Raw genomic sequence first — 19,922 nt, forward strand, 5'->3', positions numbered from 1 at the left:
AAATAAAAATAATGTGGATTTATATTTAATAATTTCTTCTCTTTAGGGTTTTCAATTTATTATTTGTTTTATTTTATTTTTGATTGGTGAAGTAAATTTGATGTTGCCCATGCAAAAAGAGGTTAAACCATCATAACCTATGGTGCTCAAAACAAAAAGGCGCATACACTCAAATGACAGTATAAGGCCTATAGTGTCTTACAAATGGGGCGAATTAATTACAAAATCAGTAAGTGTTCAAGGTTAAGCATAATCTTCCTTGAAATCTAACCATATAGAATGGGCAAAAAATAGCTTTTGAGCCTATAAAGAGGCTCCCTCCATTCCTTGAAAGGTTCTCTTGTTGCGTTCTCTCCATAAATCAATATCTGGCACAAAGAAGCTAGAAACCATGTGTCTGTCTTTGCTTTACTACCTCACCTCCATTCCAACCCTAACATGACACCCTCGACATCTTTGTGAAAACGTAATCCATAAACAAGGCCAAAAACCAACCCCTATAAATCCCTAGCCACCTCGCAATGAAGGATTAAATTAGAAACTCTTTCCTTTTTAGGTTTGTCTGCCAGTATAGTTTTTAAAAATAGATATTACAACTTTTTATTTACACTTTTTTATCCTAATAAATAGAATGTGAAAAATGTTATTTTTCTTTTTACTATTTGAGGAAATTCATTTTAGGGTAAAATACCAATTTGTCCTACTTTCGAGACTTATTAATCGATAAATTTATCAGTTTCTCTTGTTTTTATGATAATTTACAGTGATAAATTTATTAGTTAGGACTTGTAGGTAAATAACTCTAGTTAACATGACTGATTGGTAAGTACCCTTCATTTTATCCTCTAAACTATTCTTTAAAAATCAATTAGACCCCTGGAATATTTGAATTAGGGTCAATTTAGCCCTTGTTGCACCTGTCATCTACAATCAGGCAAAATTTGTGGATCTGACCCCCCAAGCTCTTACTTGGTGAGAAAATGAAGTCTTTCCCACCTATGAACATTAACCTTGTGTGAGAGACAACCACAGGGGTGAGTAATGTTGTACAAATTGTGTGAATTAAATAAAAGAAATAGATTCATGGTAAATTAAATTGGAAAAACCATGGAATAAGAATTCATGGGAATTACATCTAGATGAGCAGAAATACATATAACAAATTAAAATACTAAAATGAGAAAAGAAAACAAACCGAAATCTGTGTGATACTATAGTCTCCTTAAAACAGATTCACTGTCTCACTGTGGGTACTAGAGGTATGTCATCGTCTGTCTTCCAGGATACGACGGTTTAGAACCCGCTACCACTGAAACACCATATGTTTAGCTTCGGCGAACTGATAATGGTTGCACTCTCTCACATAGGAAGAAGATTATAGGAGCAAACTGACTATTAATTTAGAGAGCAAAAATTTTGTACTCCAACCAAAGAGGATGGTCTCCTTTTATACACAATAAGGAAAAGAGGAGGAGAGAACTTAGCTTATTTTGTGATTATGGGATCATATTTACAATGTTGAGCATGCCCTATGGCAAGGCTATGTGTAATTCATGGCTTCCAAAACCATGTGTACCTCATGATTAGGCCATGTGTGTCTCACAGTCTAAGACACTATTAAGGCCATGCGTCTCTCATGGTTAGGCCATGTGTCTCTCATGGTTAGACCATGTATAAAATGCTCTATTATCATTCTCAATATCTCATTCATGAGACTAACTTTATGAGACAATTTTCATTCAATTCTCAAACCAGAAAGCTATTTTTTCCAACAATCCCCTACATGAATAAAATTGACCGAATAAAAAATAACATGTAACGTTTAACAACAAAGACTTCGAGAGAGAGCACACAAAATAACCTTGCATTAGAAAAGGTTGTTGTTGGCCTTGAAGCTTTCGTAGTGAAAGCCTATCGGATTTACTAGCTGATCAATGAACGTGATGTCTTGAACTGTTCTACCGTTTGTGTAAACCAAGACAATAGACCTCACACAGGAGTTACTCCAACCATTGTTTTTGTTCTAACTAGCATGTCCGGTATGGCCGTGGAACACTAGCCTGGTTCAGTGAGTGCTTTTAAAGAATTCGGCCTTGCCAATTCTTAAAGTAGCAGCCCCACTTCGCACTCACGTAGGTGACCCTTAGTTGCACGAAGCGGGAGCGGGAGCGAGGAAGCATGAGCCGATAGAAGTTTCTTAGGTTGGGAGCGTCTTTGGGAGCGATAATATATATATATATATATATTTAATACGCATAAGAAGTTTTTTTATAAATATTTTTATCTTAATACACATAAATTATTTTATTTATTTATTATATTTTTTAAATAATGTATTATTGTTAATTTATTTTATTTTATTTTACATATATGTGTTTGTGTTTTTTTTTATGAATATGTATAATATATACTCATATATATATATTATATTTATATGTGTTAATGTTTTTTTTTTTTATTATGTATATATATTATAAAGATTATATATATTAATATTTTTACTTTTTTTTATTAATGTTTTTTTATTATACATTTATATTTATATATATGATATATATTAAATAATAATGTGTTGATGTTTATTTTTTTATTTTTTTAAATATATATATATATTTATATAAAGATTATATATGTTTCATCTTATATATGTATATTACTTATATTAGATATATATCGTGACAGAAGGCCAAAAAGAGAGAGCGAGAGTGAGACGAAGGCAGAAGGCAAAGACGAAGGCAGAGGAGACGACGATCAACAAGGAAACGATCTGCGAGAGAGAGAGAGAGAGAGAAAGACGATCTGCCAGAGAGACAATCTGCTAGACAGAGAGACGAATTGCGACAGAGACGACAAACACACAGAGAGAGACGACCTTCGAACCGATGAAAGAAGAAGAAAAATGGAGCAAAGGAGGACATACCCAGAGACGACTTTCAGGTTCTTCACCTTCTTTCTCCTCTGTCTCTTTGTTGACCAACAAGCTAGGGTTTTTGTTCATAGCCACCAACGATCCCATCTTGGACAGGATCGCGTTTCTCTCTCTACAGAAACACGATTCTTACACGTTTCTTTCTAAGAAACGCGGAATCGCGTTTCTTACGAAGATTCGTCACTTGGTTGCACGATTCCTGCAACTAAGAGGTGACCTATATAAGATATCTCATTGTACCATGGTTAATTATTCATATCACTTAGGTCATTAAAAGCATTAGTTTAAACTTCCACCCCCACAGGGTATCACTGAATAATGGAATGAGCAAGAGGATTTACCTCTTCTGTGACTCACCCATTACATGTAATTAGGTTATCTCTTTGAACCTAGATCTTAGGATCTCCAGTTAGCTTGGTGGGGTTTTCCGTTTCGGTAACATTTACTAAAGGCCTTAACCCCATTCCTCTTGACGATGTTTCTACTAACTCTCGAGTTAGCCCTTTGGTTAGCGGATCCGCAATATTGTCCTTAGACTTTACATAGTTTAGAGAGATAACTCCATTAGAGAGTAGTTGTCGTATGGAATTATGTTTACGACGGATATATTGAAACTTTCCATTATATATATTACTATGTGCCCGTCCAATCGCTGATTGACTATAACAATAAATACATATAGCAGGCATAGGTTTTGATCAACGTGGAATATCTTTAACAAATTGGTGAAGCCATTCAGCTTCTTTAATTGCTTTATCCAAAGCAATAAATTTAGATTCCATTGTTGATCTAGATATACTTGTTTGCTTGGAAGATTTCCAGGGCATGGCTACCCCTCCAAGGGTAAACACATAACCACTAGTGGATTTGTAGTATTTTATATCAAATATCCAATTAGCGTCACTATACCCTTCTAATACTGTTTGGTATTTGGTATAATGCAGCTCATAATCCAGGGTGTAGTAGAGATAACTCAACATACGTATAATTCCCTTCCAATCAGTAGCATAAGGATTACTAGTATATCTACTAAACCTGCTAACAGAGTATGCTATGTCTGGCCTTGTACAACTTATCAAATGCATTAAACTTCCAATAACTTGAGAATATTCTAGCTAAGAGATACTCTCACAATTATTCTTAATCAAATGTAGATTTAAGTCTATCGGTGCCCTAGACATACTTGTATCTGATTTACTAAATTTCGCAAGTATCTCCTCAACATAGTGATACTGAGAAAGTACAATACCAGCAGATATTCTGGTAATCTTAATACCCAGAATCACATCTGCATAGCCCATATCTTTCATGTCAAACTTAGAGTTTAACAATCTCTTGGTAGTTTTAATCATCTCATCATTACTACTAACAATAAGTATGTCATTAATGTATAGACACAAAATGGCATAACCTTTGTCAGTTTCTTTGACATATACGTACTTGTTACATTCATTGATCCTAAACCCATTTGACAACATAACGTTGTGAAACTTCTCATCCCTTTGTTTAGGAGCTTGCTTTAAATCATACAATGACTTGACAAGCTTACAGACTTTCTTATTTTGTCCTAAAGTTGAAAACCCCTTTGGTTGCTCCATGTAAATTTCTTCATCTAAATCTCCATTTAAAAAAGTTGTTTTTACATCCATCTGGTGCATCTTCTGACCACGTAAAGCTGCTATCGCAATCACCATGCAAATGGATGTAATCTTTGTTACAGGTGAATATCAAAGTAATTCAGGCCCTCTCGCTGCTTGTATCCTTAGCCTACCTTTATACTTATCAATTGACCCATCAACCTTCATCTTTCTTCTAAAGATCCACTTACTCCCAAGGCCTTACTGCTTGAGGGTAGATCAACCAACTCCTAGGTATGGTTCTGTAAGATGGAGTCAATTTCACTTTTAATCGCTTCTTTTCACAAAAGACTTCCACGTGAAGTCATAACTTTATGAAAAGTTAGAGGTTCTCCCTCTAATATATAAGTCAAAAGTCTAGAGATGTCCTTGACCTCTTGCTCATTCTTGGCTTATCTATTTCTTCATGTTGATCACTATCACTAGGATCATCATTAAGTTCCTTTTTAGAACTTTGATCATCTCTCCAGGTTCGACAAGGAAAAATGTCCTCGAAGGACGCATTCCTTGACTTCATAATGTTATTCTTATGTATATCTGAAATATCAGATTCGTGCACAAGAAACCCATATGCACTACTATTTTGTGCATAATCAATGAAATGCAATCCACGGTTTTCGGACTTATCCTAACCCGCTTGGGTGGAGGTACCTCCCCTTTTGCAAGACACCCCCACATGCATAGGAAATTATAGGAAGGTTTGCGGCCTTTCCATAATTCGTACAGAGGCTTGTCTACTTGCTTTTGAGGTATTCTATAAGGAATGTAATTCATGGAGAGAATTGCTTCCCCCCACTGGTTCTGTGGCAACCCAGAACTTATCAACATTGCATTCATTATTTCCTTCAACGTCCTATTTTTCTCTTAGCAACACCATTTGACTAAAAGGAATATGGTGCTGTAGTTTGGTGGATAATTCCAGATTGAGCACAAAACTCATTAAATGGCGATTCATATTCTCCACCACAATCACTTCTTAAAGCCTTTTATCTTTCGGCTTGGTTAATTCTCAACTTCATTCTTACAAAGAATAAATTTATCAATCGTCTCTTCTATGCTTTTAAGCAAATACACAACAATATTTGGTGCAATCATCAACAAAAGTGATGAAGTACTTGTTGTCACCACACGATTTTACGACTTTCAAGTCACACACATTACTGTGCACTAAATCTAAAGGCTTATTACTTAATTCAATAGAATGAAATGAAGTCCTAGTCAATTTTGCTTCTACCTAAGTTTCACACTTGTGATTTGGATTAATCGTGAAAGACGATATGTGATCTAACTTAATTAATTTTCGTAAAGAGTCAAAATTCACATGACTAAGTTTACGATGCCACAATTCAGGGAACTCAAGCATATAAGCAGAAGACAAAGATTTCTCATTCATTTTTGGGATAATTATCATTACATTGAGCTTAAACATATTGCCACATAGACTCCGCTTTTTGTGAACATGACCTTATCAGACATAAAAACCATGCGGAAGCCATGCTTGCTTAAGAGAAACCCTGAGACAAGATTCTTACGAATGTCCTGCATATACAGGACATCTTTCAGAGTTGGCTCTTTTCTTGAAATCATCTTCAGGACCACCTTGCCTTTCCCTTGAACAGTTGAGGTCGTAGAATTCCCCATGAACAACTGTTGATCATTTGAAACAGGTTTAAAAGTTGTGAACGTCTTCTTGTCAGCATAGATGTGGCGAGTGGCTCCAGTGTTCACCCACAGTTCTTTTGGGTTGGACCCTACCATGTTCACCTCATAGACGACAGATGCATATCGTCCACATCTTGAGACAGATCCTTTATTTCAGCCATGTGGGCCTAGCTTTTGTTCTGTGGAGGGTTCCTCTTGTAGGGCTTCTTCTTGCCGCAGTCAACTACCCTATAGCCATCGCTTCCACATGGATGCCTGGAATGATTCACGCAGTAACATTCCTTCTACATGAATTTTGTGCAGAATCACTTGAAAATTTTGGACTTGACTAATGATAGTTTTTGAGACCCTCATTTTGAAGTCTAGAAATTGACCAATGACAAATTTCTTTGCCCCAGCATCCTCGGTCTTGTACTTCTTGTTCAAAGCATTCCACAACTCCTTTGCCGACTTCTTGGCATAAAACACGTTGAACTGTGTCTCTGCCAAGCCATTCAAAATAGAGTTCCAACAAAAGAAGTCTGACTCTTAGTTGCACAAAGCAGGAGCGGAGGTGGGAGCAAGAGCAGGAGCGGGAGTGAGGAAGCATGAGCCGATAGAAGTTTCTTAAGTTAGGAGCGCCTTGGGGAGCGGTAATATATATATATATATATATGTTTTTAATAGTTATTTTTTAAATATATTTAATATATAAAGATGAGTTAAATAGTTATTTTTAAATATATTTATTATTTTTATCTTAGGTATTGTTTTTATTGATAATATTTTAATTTATTTATATAATTTATTTTTTTATTTTTAATTGATATATATATTATAAATAAAAAAATTAACAGATAAGGAATAATAAATTATGTTAAAATAAATAAAAGATAAAAATTGGATAATTTATTTTATAGATTTCATTAGATTTTTTTTTTACTATATATGATTTAATTAGATTTATTATTATATAACAAATTATATTATTTATTATATTGATTATATGTTAAAAATCGGAGGGGGAGACAAAACACAAATCGACAAGGGAGAGAGAGAGAGAGAGAGAGGAGGAGGAGAAGAAGAAGAAGAAGAAGAAGAAGAAGAAGAAGGTGAGCAGATCAAAGACGATGTCGAGAAGATCAAAGGTGAGCAGATCGTGACTAGATCGAAGGCAAGAGTAGATTGAAGGCGAAGGCGATGTCAAAGGTCGACGTCGAAGGTCCAGGCGATGTCGAAGGAGAAGGCAACGACGAGACCAGGTTTCTCTCTCTCCCTCTCTCTCTCTCCCCTTTACGATCTTATCTTAGATTGAATTGCATTTCTCTCTCCACAGAAATGCGATTCTTACACGTTTCTTTCTAGGAAACGCAGAATCGCAATTCTTACTCAGAATCGTCACCTGGTTGCACGACTCCTGCAACTAAGGTCTGACTGCCTCCAAGCATCTAGAGCCATGAGTTTCTACTTGTTTTGCTTATTCTCGTCCACAACTGGTGGATCTTCACTCAAAAACTTCGCAAGACTGAGAGTAGTCAGGTAGAACAACATCTTTTGTTGCCACCTCTTGAAATTCACTACAGCGAACTTCTCCAAGTGCTCATGATGGTTGAGCGGTCCTCCTAGAACAGAAGGAGTAGATCCCAGAGGTCACAGCAAGATTGACCACAGAGGTTATAGCAGGGGTTGGCAAGCCAATTGACCCTGGATTCAAATCCCCACCAATATTTGTAGCAGCAGCATTAGTGATAGTTGCCATTTCTGAAAAATACAACTGAAACTTAATACTGAAAAGTCCCAGAGTCTGAAATTTAATTCAAGATTAATCTCACCATTTACCCTAGAATCGAACATGGTCAGGAAAGTTTCCAGGAAGACTAGAGGGGTCACACCGGTCCCACTTAAGATCTAGTTAACCTTAGACAAAACTTTCAAGAGCATGTTAATTACTAGTCCATGGGAAACAAATTTAGAATTAAGTTTTCAAAGGGATAAACTAGGTTAAATCAAACCAACTTTCAAAACTTACAAGCAATTGAAAATTGCTAACCAATTTTCAAGCAAATAAAAATGCTTTTAAAAATAGAAGCAAACAACCTTGCTTCAATTAAAATTGGCATTTTAACCACTATTAAAACTCAAGTAAAAAATTGCTTCAAATATAAAGAATAATAAACCAATCCAAATAAGGATTCTTTTTGGTCTAATTTTTATTTTTCTTTCTACACTTAGGTATTTCTGTTCAACAAAAAGGTTAGTAGTCTAAAACTTTTGGTTTTATGGTCCCAAATTCTATTCATTTGATTTTGTATTTTTTATTTTATTTATTTATTTTTATTCTCTTTTGCATAGGTATTCCTGTAAAGAAAGCTAACAGAAAAACACAACAAAATACGACGCATATAATTGAAATAAACTGTAACAGTAACAAATTATTTAAAACCTTTTAGCAATCTACTTAAAAGCAAAATTAAGGAAAGAATTAATAACCTTTACGAGTTGCACAATAAATTTGTAAATAATTTTAGCAACTAACATGTAAATAATTCTAGAGCAATTAACATGTAAATAATTTATGCAAATAATTCTAGAAATTAGAAAGCAATTAGCATGCAAATTACATTACAATTTTAGAAAATAATAAGCATGTAAATAAGAATTAGAACATGCAAATTATCCTACAAATCTAGGATCTAATAAACATGTGAATTAAACTAGAATCTAGAAAAGATGAACATGTATAATATACTAGAAAGCAGAACACATTTAACATGCTATCTTTAACTAAAACTAAAACACTCATAATAAGCATGCAGATTATATTAAAAATTATATAATAAAGAAGCATGCAAATCATGGTAGGAACCTAAAAATCATACACATAAAATAAAATTATACTAGAACTGGACATTAAGAAAAATATATTTATGTAGAATAAATTTAAATTCCTAATTCCGATTTGACATATGCAACAAACAGTTAACACTCCTAGGGCATAAATAAACATATATATTATATTGAAATATAATTAATTAAATGGGAACACAAACTTGCACAACAAAGTTGAAACTGTTAATATTACTAACAGAAGTCTACCATGAAATGCAGTGGGTTGTTCGATTTTTTCAATTGACAGATGCAAAGTGGAGAACTCATACAGTGGGGAAATTAAACTAGTACAAATCATTATGAATCTATTTGTCCAATTTCATAGGAAACATATAATCTGTTTTAAGATTGTTGTACAAATTGTGAATTAAATAAAAGAAATAGATTCATGGTAAATTAAATTAGAAAGACCACAAAGTAAGAATTCATGGGAAATTACATCTTGATGAACATAAATACATATAACAAATTAAAATACTAAAATGAGAAAAGAAAGCAAATCGAAGCCTGTTTGATACCATGGTCTCCTTAAAATAGATTCATCGTTTCACCGTAGGTGCTGAAGGTATGTCAGGGTCTCTCTCCTAGGATATGACGATTTAGAACCCGCTACCGTAGTAACACCTTCTGTGTAGCTCCGGCAAACTAACAATGGCTGCACTCTCTCACACAGGAAGAAGATTATAGGAGCAAACTGACTATTAATTTAGAGAGCAAAAATTCTGTACCTCAACCAAAGAGGATGGTCTCCTTTTATACACAATGGGAAAAAGCGGAGGAGAGATTTAGCTTATTTTGTGATTCTATGATCATATTCACAATGTTAAGCATGCCCTTATATAGGCATCTTTGGCAAGACATATGGCAAGGTCATGTGTACCTCAAGGCTTCCAAAACCATGTGTACGTCATGGTTAGGCCATGTGTGTCTCATGGTCTAAGACACTATTAAGGCCATGTGTCCCTCATGGTCTAAGACACTATTAAGGCCCTGTGTCTCTCATGGTTAGACCATGTATAAAATAGTCAATCATCATTCTCAATCTCTCATTCATGAGGCCAACTTTATGAGACAATTTTCATTTAATTCTCAAACCAAAAAACCATTTTTTTCCAACAAGTAATGCTAGGGTTCTTTATTAGCGTTATGTAACGTGCTTATGTTGTGATTATCAAACTTGTTAGGCCTGTCTATAGATGGTTCCTTGTAATGTGTCCAGATTCTACACTAAATGGAATCTGGGAATTAGCCTGCTTGAGCCCAAAACAAAACTATTAGTTGTTTTTTTCTTTTTGGAACGTAACATTTTACTAGAGATGTGCATTTGTTCAACAGGTACCAAGTAGTGGCTGGTGTTATTGAACAACGAATTTTAGAACCACTGGTGCACCAACACAAGTTAATTCTAAGTGCCCTTTGCTTTGCTGTCAGAACAGGCAACACATTCTTGGGTTCATTACTGTGAGATTCTTTGCCCTTTTAACTTCTAGAAACTTATTAATTTTTTAATATCGTTCCCTTTTTAGTTCTTGACCTCTTAAAACTTCCAAATGCTTTTGACAGGTGGGTGGATTATGCTCGTTGGACAGGCGTTCAAAAGCCTCAAGAATCAGAATAGCGGGTTAGGGGTGCATTCTGTTGCCGCTTATCAAGTTTTCAGAACTGAATGTTTGGTTTGCTGCATTAGTCGACATCACAGAAAAGCAGGTCACTGGAATTTGATTGAATTTCTCTGAAGTTTAGACCTTTGTATACTTGGGTTTCTGAGATGTCTATGCATATCTGGAAGGCTCATTGCCAAACTGACATCATGTTGAATTAATTTTTCCATTTTAGTCATTGTGAGCATAATTTTGTACATAAAGAAACGTATTTTTTTCTGATGGTATGTGAATCGAAGAAAGTTTGTGTTGTTTGTATAATAGTATGGGTTTCTATGGAATTGTGTGCTTGCATATGTTTGGATATGAGGTCTACTGTTGAATCTAGAGGATGTGCGCTACAAATTTGAACAAAACCGTTGTGTATCCAGTGTTCAGCATGTTGTACTACAGCTTAATTGGATGATATGATTGGTTTTTTTTGTTTAAAATGGTGCAAAAACCAAGTGATGGCAAAGTATAGGTAGAGCATTTCGGCAGCAACTTGCGGCCTCATTCAAAACTTTTGAAGTCTTTTGATTTAGTGAAATGCTCTTCCTGGCCATCAAAGAATGTTTACAAAATAGCATAGTCATCATTAAAAGCCCATATCCTGTTTTTATTTCTAATGGTATTTTACTTTTGATCACCTTCTCAAAGGTGAAATGCTCTTAACCCAAGTCTATTAGGTATGTCATTTCAAGAGCATTTGAACATGACATTCACCCATCCAAATGACTTTGACATGAAAAACTTGTTTGATAATAATTTTTTGTTTTGGTTTTGTTTGGGGAAGACATGGACCCACTAAGCCTGCCCATGATTTGTAGGGTTTGAGATCATGGTTTAGGCCCATAGGGCCATGTTAGGCAAATAAATATTTTTGACCCGATTATAATATAGGCCGAGATTCGGAAAGTAATTCAGGCCCAACCTGGCGGGCATAAACTATATTTTTATAAATATATATATAATTATACGGAAAATTAGGGAAAGATTCTTCTTTATGTTTGTATAAGAGTTTAACAGTACCAAAAATTGATTTGATAGTTAAACTCTCTAGAAATTGAGATTTTGAAAGGATAAGGACAAATTTTTTACATACGTGGTCCAAAATATTTAACTTAAAAATCTTAAGTTTTTTCTTAATTTTTTTTTTTCCATAAAGTTTTTTTTTCTCGGTCTCTCTGTCATTTATGATGTCTTTCTCTCTTTCTGATCAATGATTTCAAGTTGAGGGCACCGCTATAACTGTATTAACCATCACCGCCACCATTTTTACTATCATCGCCCATTCATTAGTGTCACTCCAACATCATTCACTGCGATTCTTTATACTGTCAATTGCCTTTCAATACTGTTTGCACATCTCCAACTCAAATCTAGTTGATTTCATTATTTCTTCTCTCTCTCTCTCTCTTCAACATCGTCTAGCTACCGCCGTTTGGACATCTTTAGCTCAGATTCGATTGATCTTACCGTTTAGTCTTTATCTCTTTCTACAACACCGTCATTCGTACCCTGGCGATTTATATGTTGATTTTGAAAATAGATGTGGTTGGTTCATATGTTGTTGATTGATAAAGATTTGATTATTTTATTTGATTTGTGTTTTTTATTTTTTAAAGTTCATTGATTTTAGATTTTGTTGAAATTAGTCAGTGAAATTTCACTGACTTGTGCAATTGCATTGACTTCAATCAGTGAAATTTTACCGACTTAGTCTTTGACTTGCACTGACTTAAGTCAATGAAATTTCATTGACTTGTGTAATTTCACTGATTAAGCCTCTGTCAATTTTTGATTGATGTCAATGAAATTTCACTTGACTTGTGCAATTGTACTAGCTTCAACCAGTGAATTCTTGAAATTAAGGACCTAACTTTTGCAATTGACCTTCAATTTTTAATCTTTTAGAGTTCAAAAAAATGTTTTTGACTGATTTTGCACAATGATATTTCACAGTGTAGAGTCAGAGAATTTCACTATATATATATAGTGAAATTGTATTGATTCAATATAGAAAGCTTTAAAATTTATTATTTTAAAACCTTCAATTTGAACTTTTTAGTAATAAATTTAGAATAAAGGATCTAATTTTTGTAATTAATAATCAATTTTAGATTTTCTAGTGTAAAAAATATATATTTTTGTGACTCTGCAAATTGAAAATTCACTGTGTATGAAGTTATAGAAATTTCACTAACGTAATAACGAGCACAGTAAAATTTTATGAATTTTTTTCTTCAGTAAAATTTCACTCATGGATCTAAACCTTGTTTGTTCGAGGACCTAAACTACTATTAGAAAATTGTTTCTTAATGATGTTGCATTCTCTAATAGTCCAGCGGATTCGGATGGGTCTCCAGGACTTGGTATTAGAAAAATAGTCCGACGGATTAGAAATTTTTTATTTTTATTTATTTATTTATTTTAACATGTCAGGTATTTTTTTTTTAACATTAATGTTTAATTTTTTGTATTTTTGGTTAAATAAAAATCATTATCTTATTTATTTTATTTTATTTTATTTTTTTAGAATTTTTTACATGTTGGGCATTTTTTAAAAAACATTAATGTTGAATGTTTTTGTATTTTTTTTTTATTATTTTGTATTTATTTTATATAAAAATAATTTAACAATCCCTACACTAACAACTATCATCAAAACAAACACAATTTTACTTAGTTCCCTCACTATCAATCCCCTCACTATTAATCCCCTCACTATCAATCCCCTCCATTCTACCTCTAAAAACAAACGAGGCCCTACATATTTCCGTAAAATTTTCTAGTTTTTGAAAAATTTAAAAATGATCTTTTCATTAGTGTTTCTTGTTGTCAAACCACTGTGTTATTTTTTAAAAAAATATTTCAGCTAAAAAGTTCTAAAAAGTCAATCAAACAAGATATTAAATATTGAAAGCAAATTTACATACTAATATATATATATATATATATTTCTCTTTTATTTTGGACAATCTTGTTGGAAAAAAATGGTTTTTTTGGTGAGTTTAATGTGAAAATAAAGTAGGTCCTAACCATTGGTTGAGGTGGGATTACATGAGTTTAGATTATATATAACAAGATCTTTACACCACAAAAAGAATGACAAAAAATCATTAAGATTTGAACGAGAAATTGACTCATTAAGTTGGCTTCATGATAGAGGTGTTGGGAAAAGTGGCTGCAGGATTACACACAATATACATGTGTATAAAACCTGGTAACTCCTTTGTATTCATGATGGATTAAAGCCATCAATTTTGTAATTTTTGTCTTGGGAGTGTTGCAAAATTAAAAACTCCATTTGTTGCAGGAGCCTTTTCCTCTCTTCTTCTATGTATATAAAAGGAGACCATCTCATTCATTCTTCTACACCAGAAAGTTTGCTCTTCCATTGTATTCAAAGTTTTCTCTAGAAATTTTTATTCTTCATGTGTGAGAGGGTGTTGCCATTTTTGGTTCGCCAAAGCTAACAGAAGGTGTTTCTGCATTAGTCGGTCTAAACTATCGTATCTTGGGAGACAGAAGTCGACGTATCTTTAACACCCACGGTGAGACGACAAATCTATTTTAGGATTGCTGTACAAATTGTGTACATTAAACAAGATAAATATATTCATGATTTATCAATTACATTATAGAATAAGAAAAATATGATGAATATTACAACCATATTTCATAGAAATACATAATACGATAGACTGTGTTGGAAAAAAATAATTTTTTGGTGACTTTAATGTGAAATTAAAGTAGGTCCTAACCATTGGTTGGGATGGGATTAAATAAGTTTAGATTCTTTGTAACAAGATATTTACATCACAAAAAGAATAATCAAAAATCATTAAGATTTGAATGAGAAATTGTCTCATGAAGTTAATTTCATGAAAGAGGTAGTGGGATTAATGTGTATAATATGTTTTGTAACTCCTGCAACATTGCAGAGGTTAATGGTGCATTAGTGACCATCTATAAAGGCAGGTTAATGGTGCATTAGTGACCAGCCATAAAGGCTGGAGGCTCATATTCTCTCCCCTATACATGTATAAATTGAGACCCTCCTGTCTAGTCTCAACACATAAATTTTTGCTTCCATTTTGTAAGTCAGTTTGCCAAAAAATTCTTACAGTGAGAGAGTGTTGCCACGGATTTTGTTCACTAAGCTAGATAGAGAGTACTTCTACCATAGCTGGTTTTTAATCGTCGTATCTTGGGAGACAGATGCCGGAATTCCTTAAGCACTTGACCCGTGAAACGGCAAAAATCTGTTTTAAGGAAACTGCTACCGTGTAGGTTTCGGTTTACTTTTTTTACCATTTTAGTCTATTGGGTATTTCTGTTGTAATTTAGTTGTAATTTTTAACATGTGTTCTTGGTATATAATTTTGATTTATTCGTGAATCTATTTATTTAATTTCACAATTTGAACAAGAAACTTAAAAACAGATTTTATGTGTTTCCCTTGAAATTGAACAAATAGATTGATCTAGTAATTTAGATATATGTATATATATACGGTTGCTATTGTTTTGTTCCTTGGAAACTTTGCTGGGTTAGATTTATTCAAATAAATAAATAATTGTTGCTTAGTTGTTTATCTGATGTACATGCTAGTCTTACCAAGATAATGTACATGCTAGTCTTAGCGAGATAATCCATTGACTTTACATATACAACGACTGTTTGTATGAGGTATCCATGATTAGCCTATTCATTTATGTTTCAAACCCATACTATTTCTTGTATATTAGTGCATGATTAGGATTTTTGGAGCATAGTAAGGCCACTGTAGCATGCTTGCTAATTAAGGGCCTCGTTTTTTTTTATTCTTTTATTTTTTTTATTATTCCAATTTAATTTGAATACGTTTCTTTCAAGATCTTTATTAAAGGTTGCATTTTGATTATTCCAGTAGAATTTTATTTTATGAGCATGATTTTCAAATTTCATACCATGATTTGCATGCTTCTTTATTTTCTGTTTTTTGATATAATTTGCATGTATATAAGAGTTCAAATTTAGTTTAGTTACCATTGACATGCTAATTAGTTTTTACAATTCAAGTATAATTAACATGTTCATTAATTTTTCACAATTATAGTATAATTAACATGTTCAATAATTTTTTACATTCCAGTTTAATTCACATGTTTATTATTTTCTAGAATTTTAAGATAATTTGCATATTCTTTATGTTCTAGCTTTTGGTGTAGGTTACATGTTTAATTGCTAGAATTATTTACATGTTTATTGTGAATTAACATATGGCATTTACTTTGAATTTAATTTTGGAGTTATAAAATTTTTTATAACTTGTTTATATTTATTTACATGATAATTGCTAGAGTTATTAGCATGTTTATTGTAAATTATATCTTATGTAACTCTTGCCTATTAATGTAATTTATTTATTTGGAATTACAAGTTTAAATGTTTATTGTTAATTTCATTCATAACTCATGACTATTAAATTTTTAATTTAATGCTTAGAGTTATAGGTTTATTTTGCAACTCTTAAGGTTTATTGTTGTAACTCACCTAGCATTTTAATTAGTTAATTTTTATTATTAAATAGTTTTCTAGATGGTTTCAAGTTTCTTTAGATTGTTTGGTTTGTATTTTCTTGTCTTTTTCTGCTAACTTTCTTTACAGGAATGCATATGTGAAAGGGATTGGGAAAACAAATACAAAACCAAATGAATAGTCCTTGGGATGTACAAACAAAAATATGGACGACTAACCTTTATGATGAACAGGAATAACCAAGCGAGAAAGAAGTTTAGCGGAAAAAAATAATCCTATTTCCAAATACAAAAGACTATTCATTTGGTTTTGTACTTGTTTTCCCAATCCCTTTCGCATATGCATTCCTGTAAAGAAAGTTAGCAGAAAAAGACAAGAAAATACAAACCAAACAATCTAAAGAAATTTGAAACCATCTAGCAAACTATTTAATAGTAAAAATTAACTAATTAAAATGCTAGGTGAGTTACAACAATAAACTTTAAGTGTTACAAAAAAAAAAACCTATAACTCTAAGAATTAAATTAAAAATTTAATAGTCATGAGTTATGAATGAAAATAACAATAGACATTTAAACTTATAACTCCAAATAAATAAATTACATTAAAAGGCAAGAGTTACATGAAATATAATTTACAATAAACATGCTAATAACTCTAGCAATTATCATGAAAATAAATATAAATAAATTACAAAAAATTTTATAACTCCAAAATTAAATTCAAAGTAAATGCCATGTGTCATAAATGAATTTAATTCACGATAAACATGTAAATAATTCTAGCAATTAAACATGCAACCTACACCAAAAATTAGAACATAAAGAACATGCAAATTATTTTAAAATTCTAGAAAATAATAAACATGTGAATTAAACTAGTATGTAAAAAAATTATTGAACATGTTAATTAAACAAGAATTGTAGAAACTAATTAGCATGTCAATGGTAACTAACCTATATTTAAACTCTTATATACATGCAAATTATATTATAAAATAGAAAGTAAAGAAGCATGCAAATCATAGTAGGAAATTTGAAAATCATGCTCATAAAATAAAATTCTACTAGAATAATCAAAATGCAACCATTAATAAAGATCTGGAAAGAAACGTATTCAAATTAAAGTGGAATAAAAAAACCCCCAAAACTAGGCCCTTAATTAGCAAGAATGCAACAAAAATAGTATGTTTGTAATATACTATTTCTAAACATGCACTAATATACCAGAAATAGTATCTGTTTGTAATATAAATGAATAGGCTAATCATGGATGCTTCATACAAGCAGTAGCTATATATGTAAAGTCAATGGATTATCTCGGTAAGACTATAATGTACATTATCTCAGTAAGACTAGTACGTACATCAAATAAACAACTAAGCAACAAGTATTTATTTATTTGAATAAATCTAACACAACAAAATTTTCAGGAAACAAAACAATAGCAGCCATATATGTATATACATATATCTAAATTACTAGATGAATCTATTTGTTCAATTTCAGGGGAAACACATCAAATCTGTTTTAAGATTCACGGATAAATCAAAATTATATACCAAGAACACATGCTGAGAATTATAACTAAATTACAACAGAAATTCACAATACAATAAAATGGTAAGGAAAGCAAACTGAAGCCTGCACGGTAGCAGTTTCCTTAAAATAGATTTTGGCCGCCTCATGAGTCGAGTGCTTGAGGAATTTCGACGTCTGTCTCCCAGGATACGATGGTAAAAAACCAGCTACGACAGAAGCACTCTCTGTCTAGCTTAGCGAACAAAAACCGTGGTAGCATTCTCTCACTGTTGGAACTTTCTAGCAAACTGACTTGTAAAATGGAAGCAAAATTTTTTGAGTTGAGACTAGACAAGAGGGTCTCAATTTATACATGTATAGGGGAGAGAGGAGGAGCCTCCAGCCTTTATGGCTAGTCACTAATGCACCATTAACCTGCCTTTATGGCTGGTCACTAATGCACCATTAACCTCTGCAATATTGCAGAAGTTACAAATATATTATACACACTAATATCACTACTTTTTCATAAAGCTAACTTCATGAGGCAATTTCTCATTCAATTTTCAATGATTTTTTGCCATTCTTTTTGTGGTGTAAAAAGCTTATTACAAACTTGTTGTCCAAATTGTGAAATTAAATAAATAGATTCATGAATAAATCATAATTATATACTAAGAACACATGTTGAGAATTACAACTAAATTACTACAGAAATACCCAATAGATTAAAATGGTAAAGAAAGCAAATTGAAGCCTGCACGTAGCAGTTTCCTTAAAACATATTTTCTCTGCCTCACGGGTGAAGTGCTTGAGGAATTCTGGCATCTGTCTCTTATGATACGACGGTCAAAAACCAGTGACAGCAAAAGCACTCTTTGTCTAGTTTAGTGAACAAAACCCAAGGCAGCACTCTCTCATTGTTGGAACTTTCTAGTAAACTGACTTTTAAAATGGAAGAAGAAATTTTTTTTGTGTTGAGACTTGACAGGAGGGTCTCACTTTATACATGTATAGGGGAGAGAGGAGAAGCCTCCAGCCTTTATGGTTGGTCACTAATGCACCATTAACCTCCGGAATAAAGGCAGGAGTTACAAATACCACTAATGAATCATTAAACTCTGCAATATTGCAGGAATTACGAATCCCATTATCTCTTTCATGGAACTCGAAACCCCTTCTTGGATACGACAAGGTAATACATTTTCAAAGAAAGATGCATTTCTAGATTCCATGATAGTATTCTTGTGTATATCTGGCATCACAAACTTAAACACAAGAAATCAATGTGCACTGTTATATTGTGCATAACCGTTGAATACAAAGTCAATGGATTTTTAGGTTTATCCAAACCCTCTTGAGTTTAGGTATTACCACCTTTTGCATGACACCGCTACATTTGTAGAATTTATACAAAGGCTTTTGGCCTTTTCCAAAAATTCACACATGGTCTTTAAATAATTCCATGTGTCACAATGATTATGATACTCTCATAATCATATCACAGCAAATACATTTCCAGAATGTCATCTACCAAATTAGGCGCCCAAACATATTTGGTCCAACCTATCACTCTGAAGCCAATAGTTTTACTATTAGGAAATACAAATCCAATGTTCAATAGTCTACTACTCGAATCTTCATAACACGACCAATAGTTTTACTACTAGGAATCACTAATTTCTTAGCATGTGATCAGTAGACTTTCTACTACTAGGAATCATAATGTTTTAATTTGTGATCAGTAGTCACTTTACTACTAGGAATCACAATGTCTTAACCTGTGATCTGTAGTTACTTTACAATTAGGAATCACAACGTCTTGACATAGGATCAATAGACTCTTTAATTACTCGGAATCATCATGTCTTGACATATGATCAATAGCCTCTTTACTACTAGGAATCATCAAGACATGTGATCAGTAATCTGTTCACTACTAGGAACCACAATCTTATAAATGTGTAGCCAGTGGTCTAACACCTCCTAGGAACCACCAGTTTTCTATCTCTGTGATCTTGTACTCACTAGGAGCCACCAATTTAAGAATATATTTGGAATTTAAAATATATTCACACACGTTAACGGGTTGTCTCAACTTTGCTTTCAAACAAAGTCACATAGCAATTATTTATGTTAT

At 32.8% G+C, this 19,922-nt stretch overlaps 1 protein-coding gene across 1 annotated transcript in view; it reads left to right on the forward strand.

The window, feature by feature from the left end:
* LOC114323012 (protein RETICULATA-RELATED 4, chloroplastic) overlaps positions 1 to 11,038 on the forward strand; it is a 31,562-nt gene extending 20,524 nt beyond the window's left edge. The window contains exons 7-8 of the mRNA XM_028270469.2: positions 10,432 to 10,557; positions 10,660 to 11,038. Coding sequence (XP_028126270.2) covers positions 10,432 to 10,557; positions 10,660 to 10,714 — 181 coding nt within the window. The 3' untranslated portion in view covers positions 10,715 to 11,038. The remainder of the gene's footprint in view (positions 1 to 10,431; positions 10,558 to 10,659) is intronic.
* Positions 11,039 to 19,922: the final 8,884 nt, after the last annotated feature.

The sequence above is a fragment of the Camellia sinensis genome, chromosome 14, assembly GCF_055761805.1.
Source record: "Camellia sinensis isolate YWXY chromosome 14, ASM5576180v1, whole genome shotgun sequence".
NCBI lineage: Eukaryota > Viridiplantae > Streptophyta > Magnoliopsida > Ericales > Theaceae > Camellia > Camellia sinensis.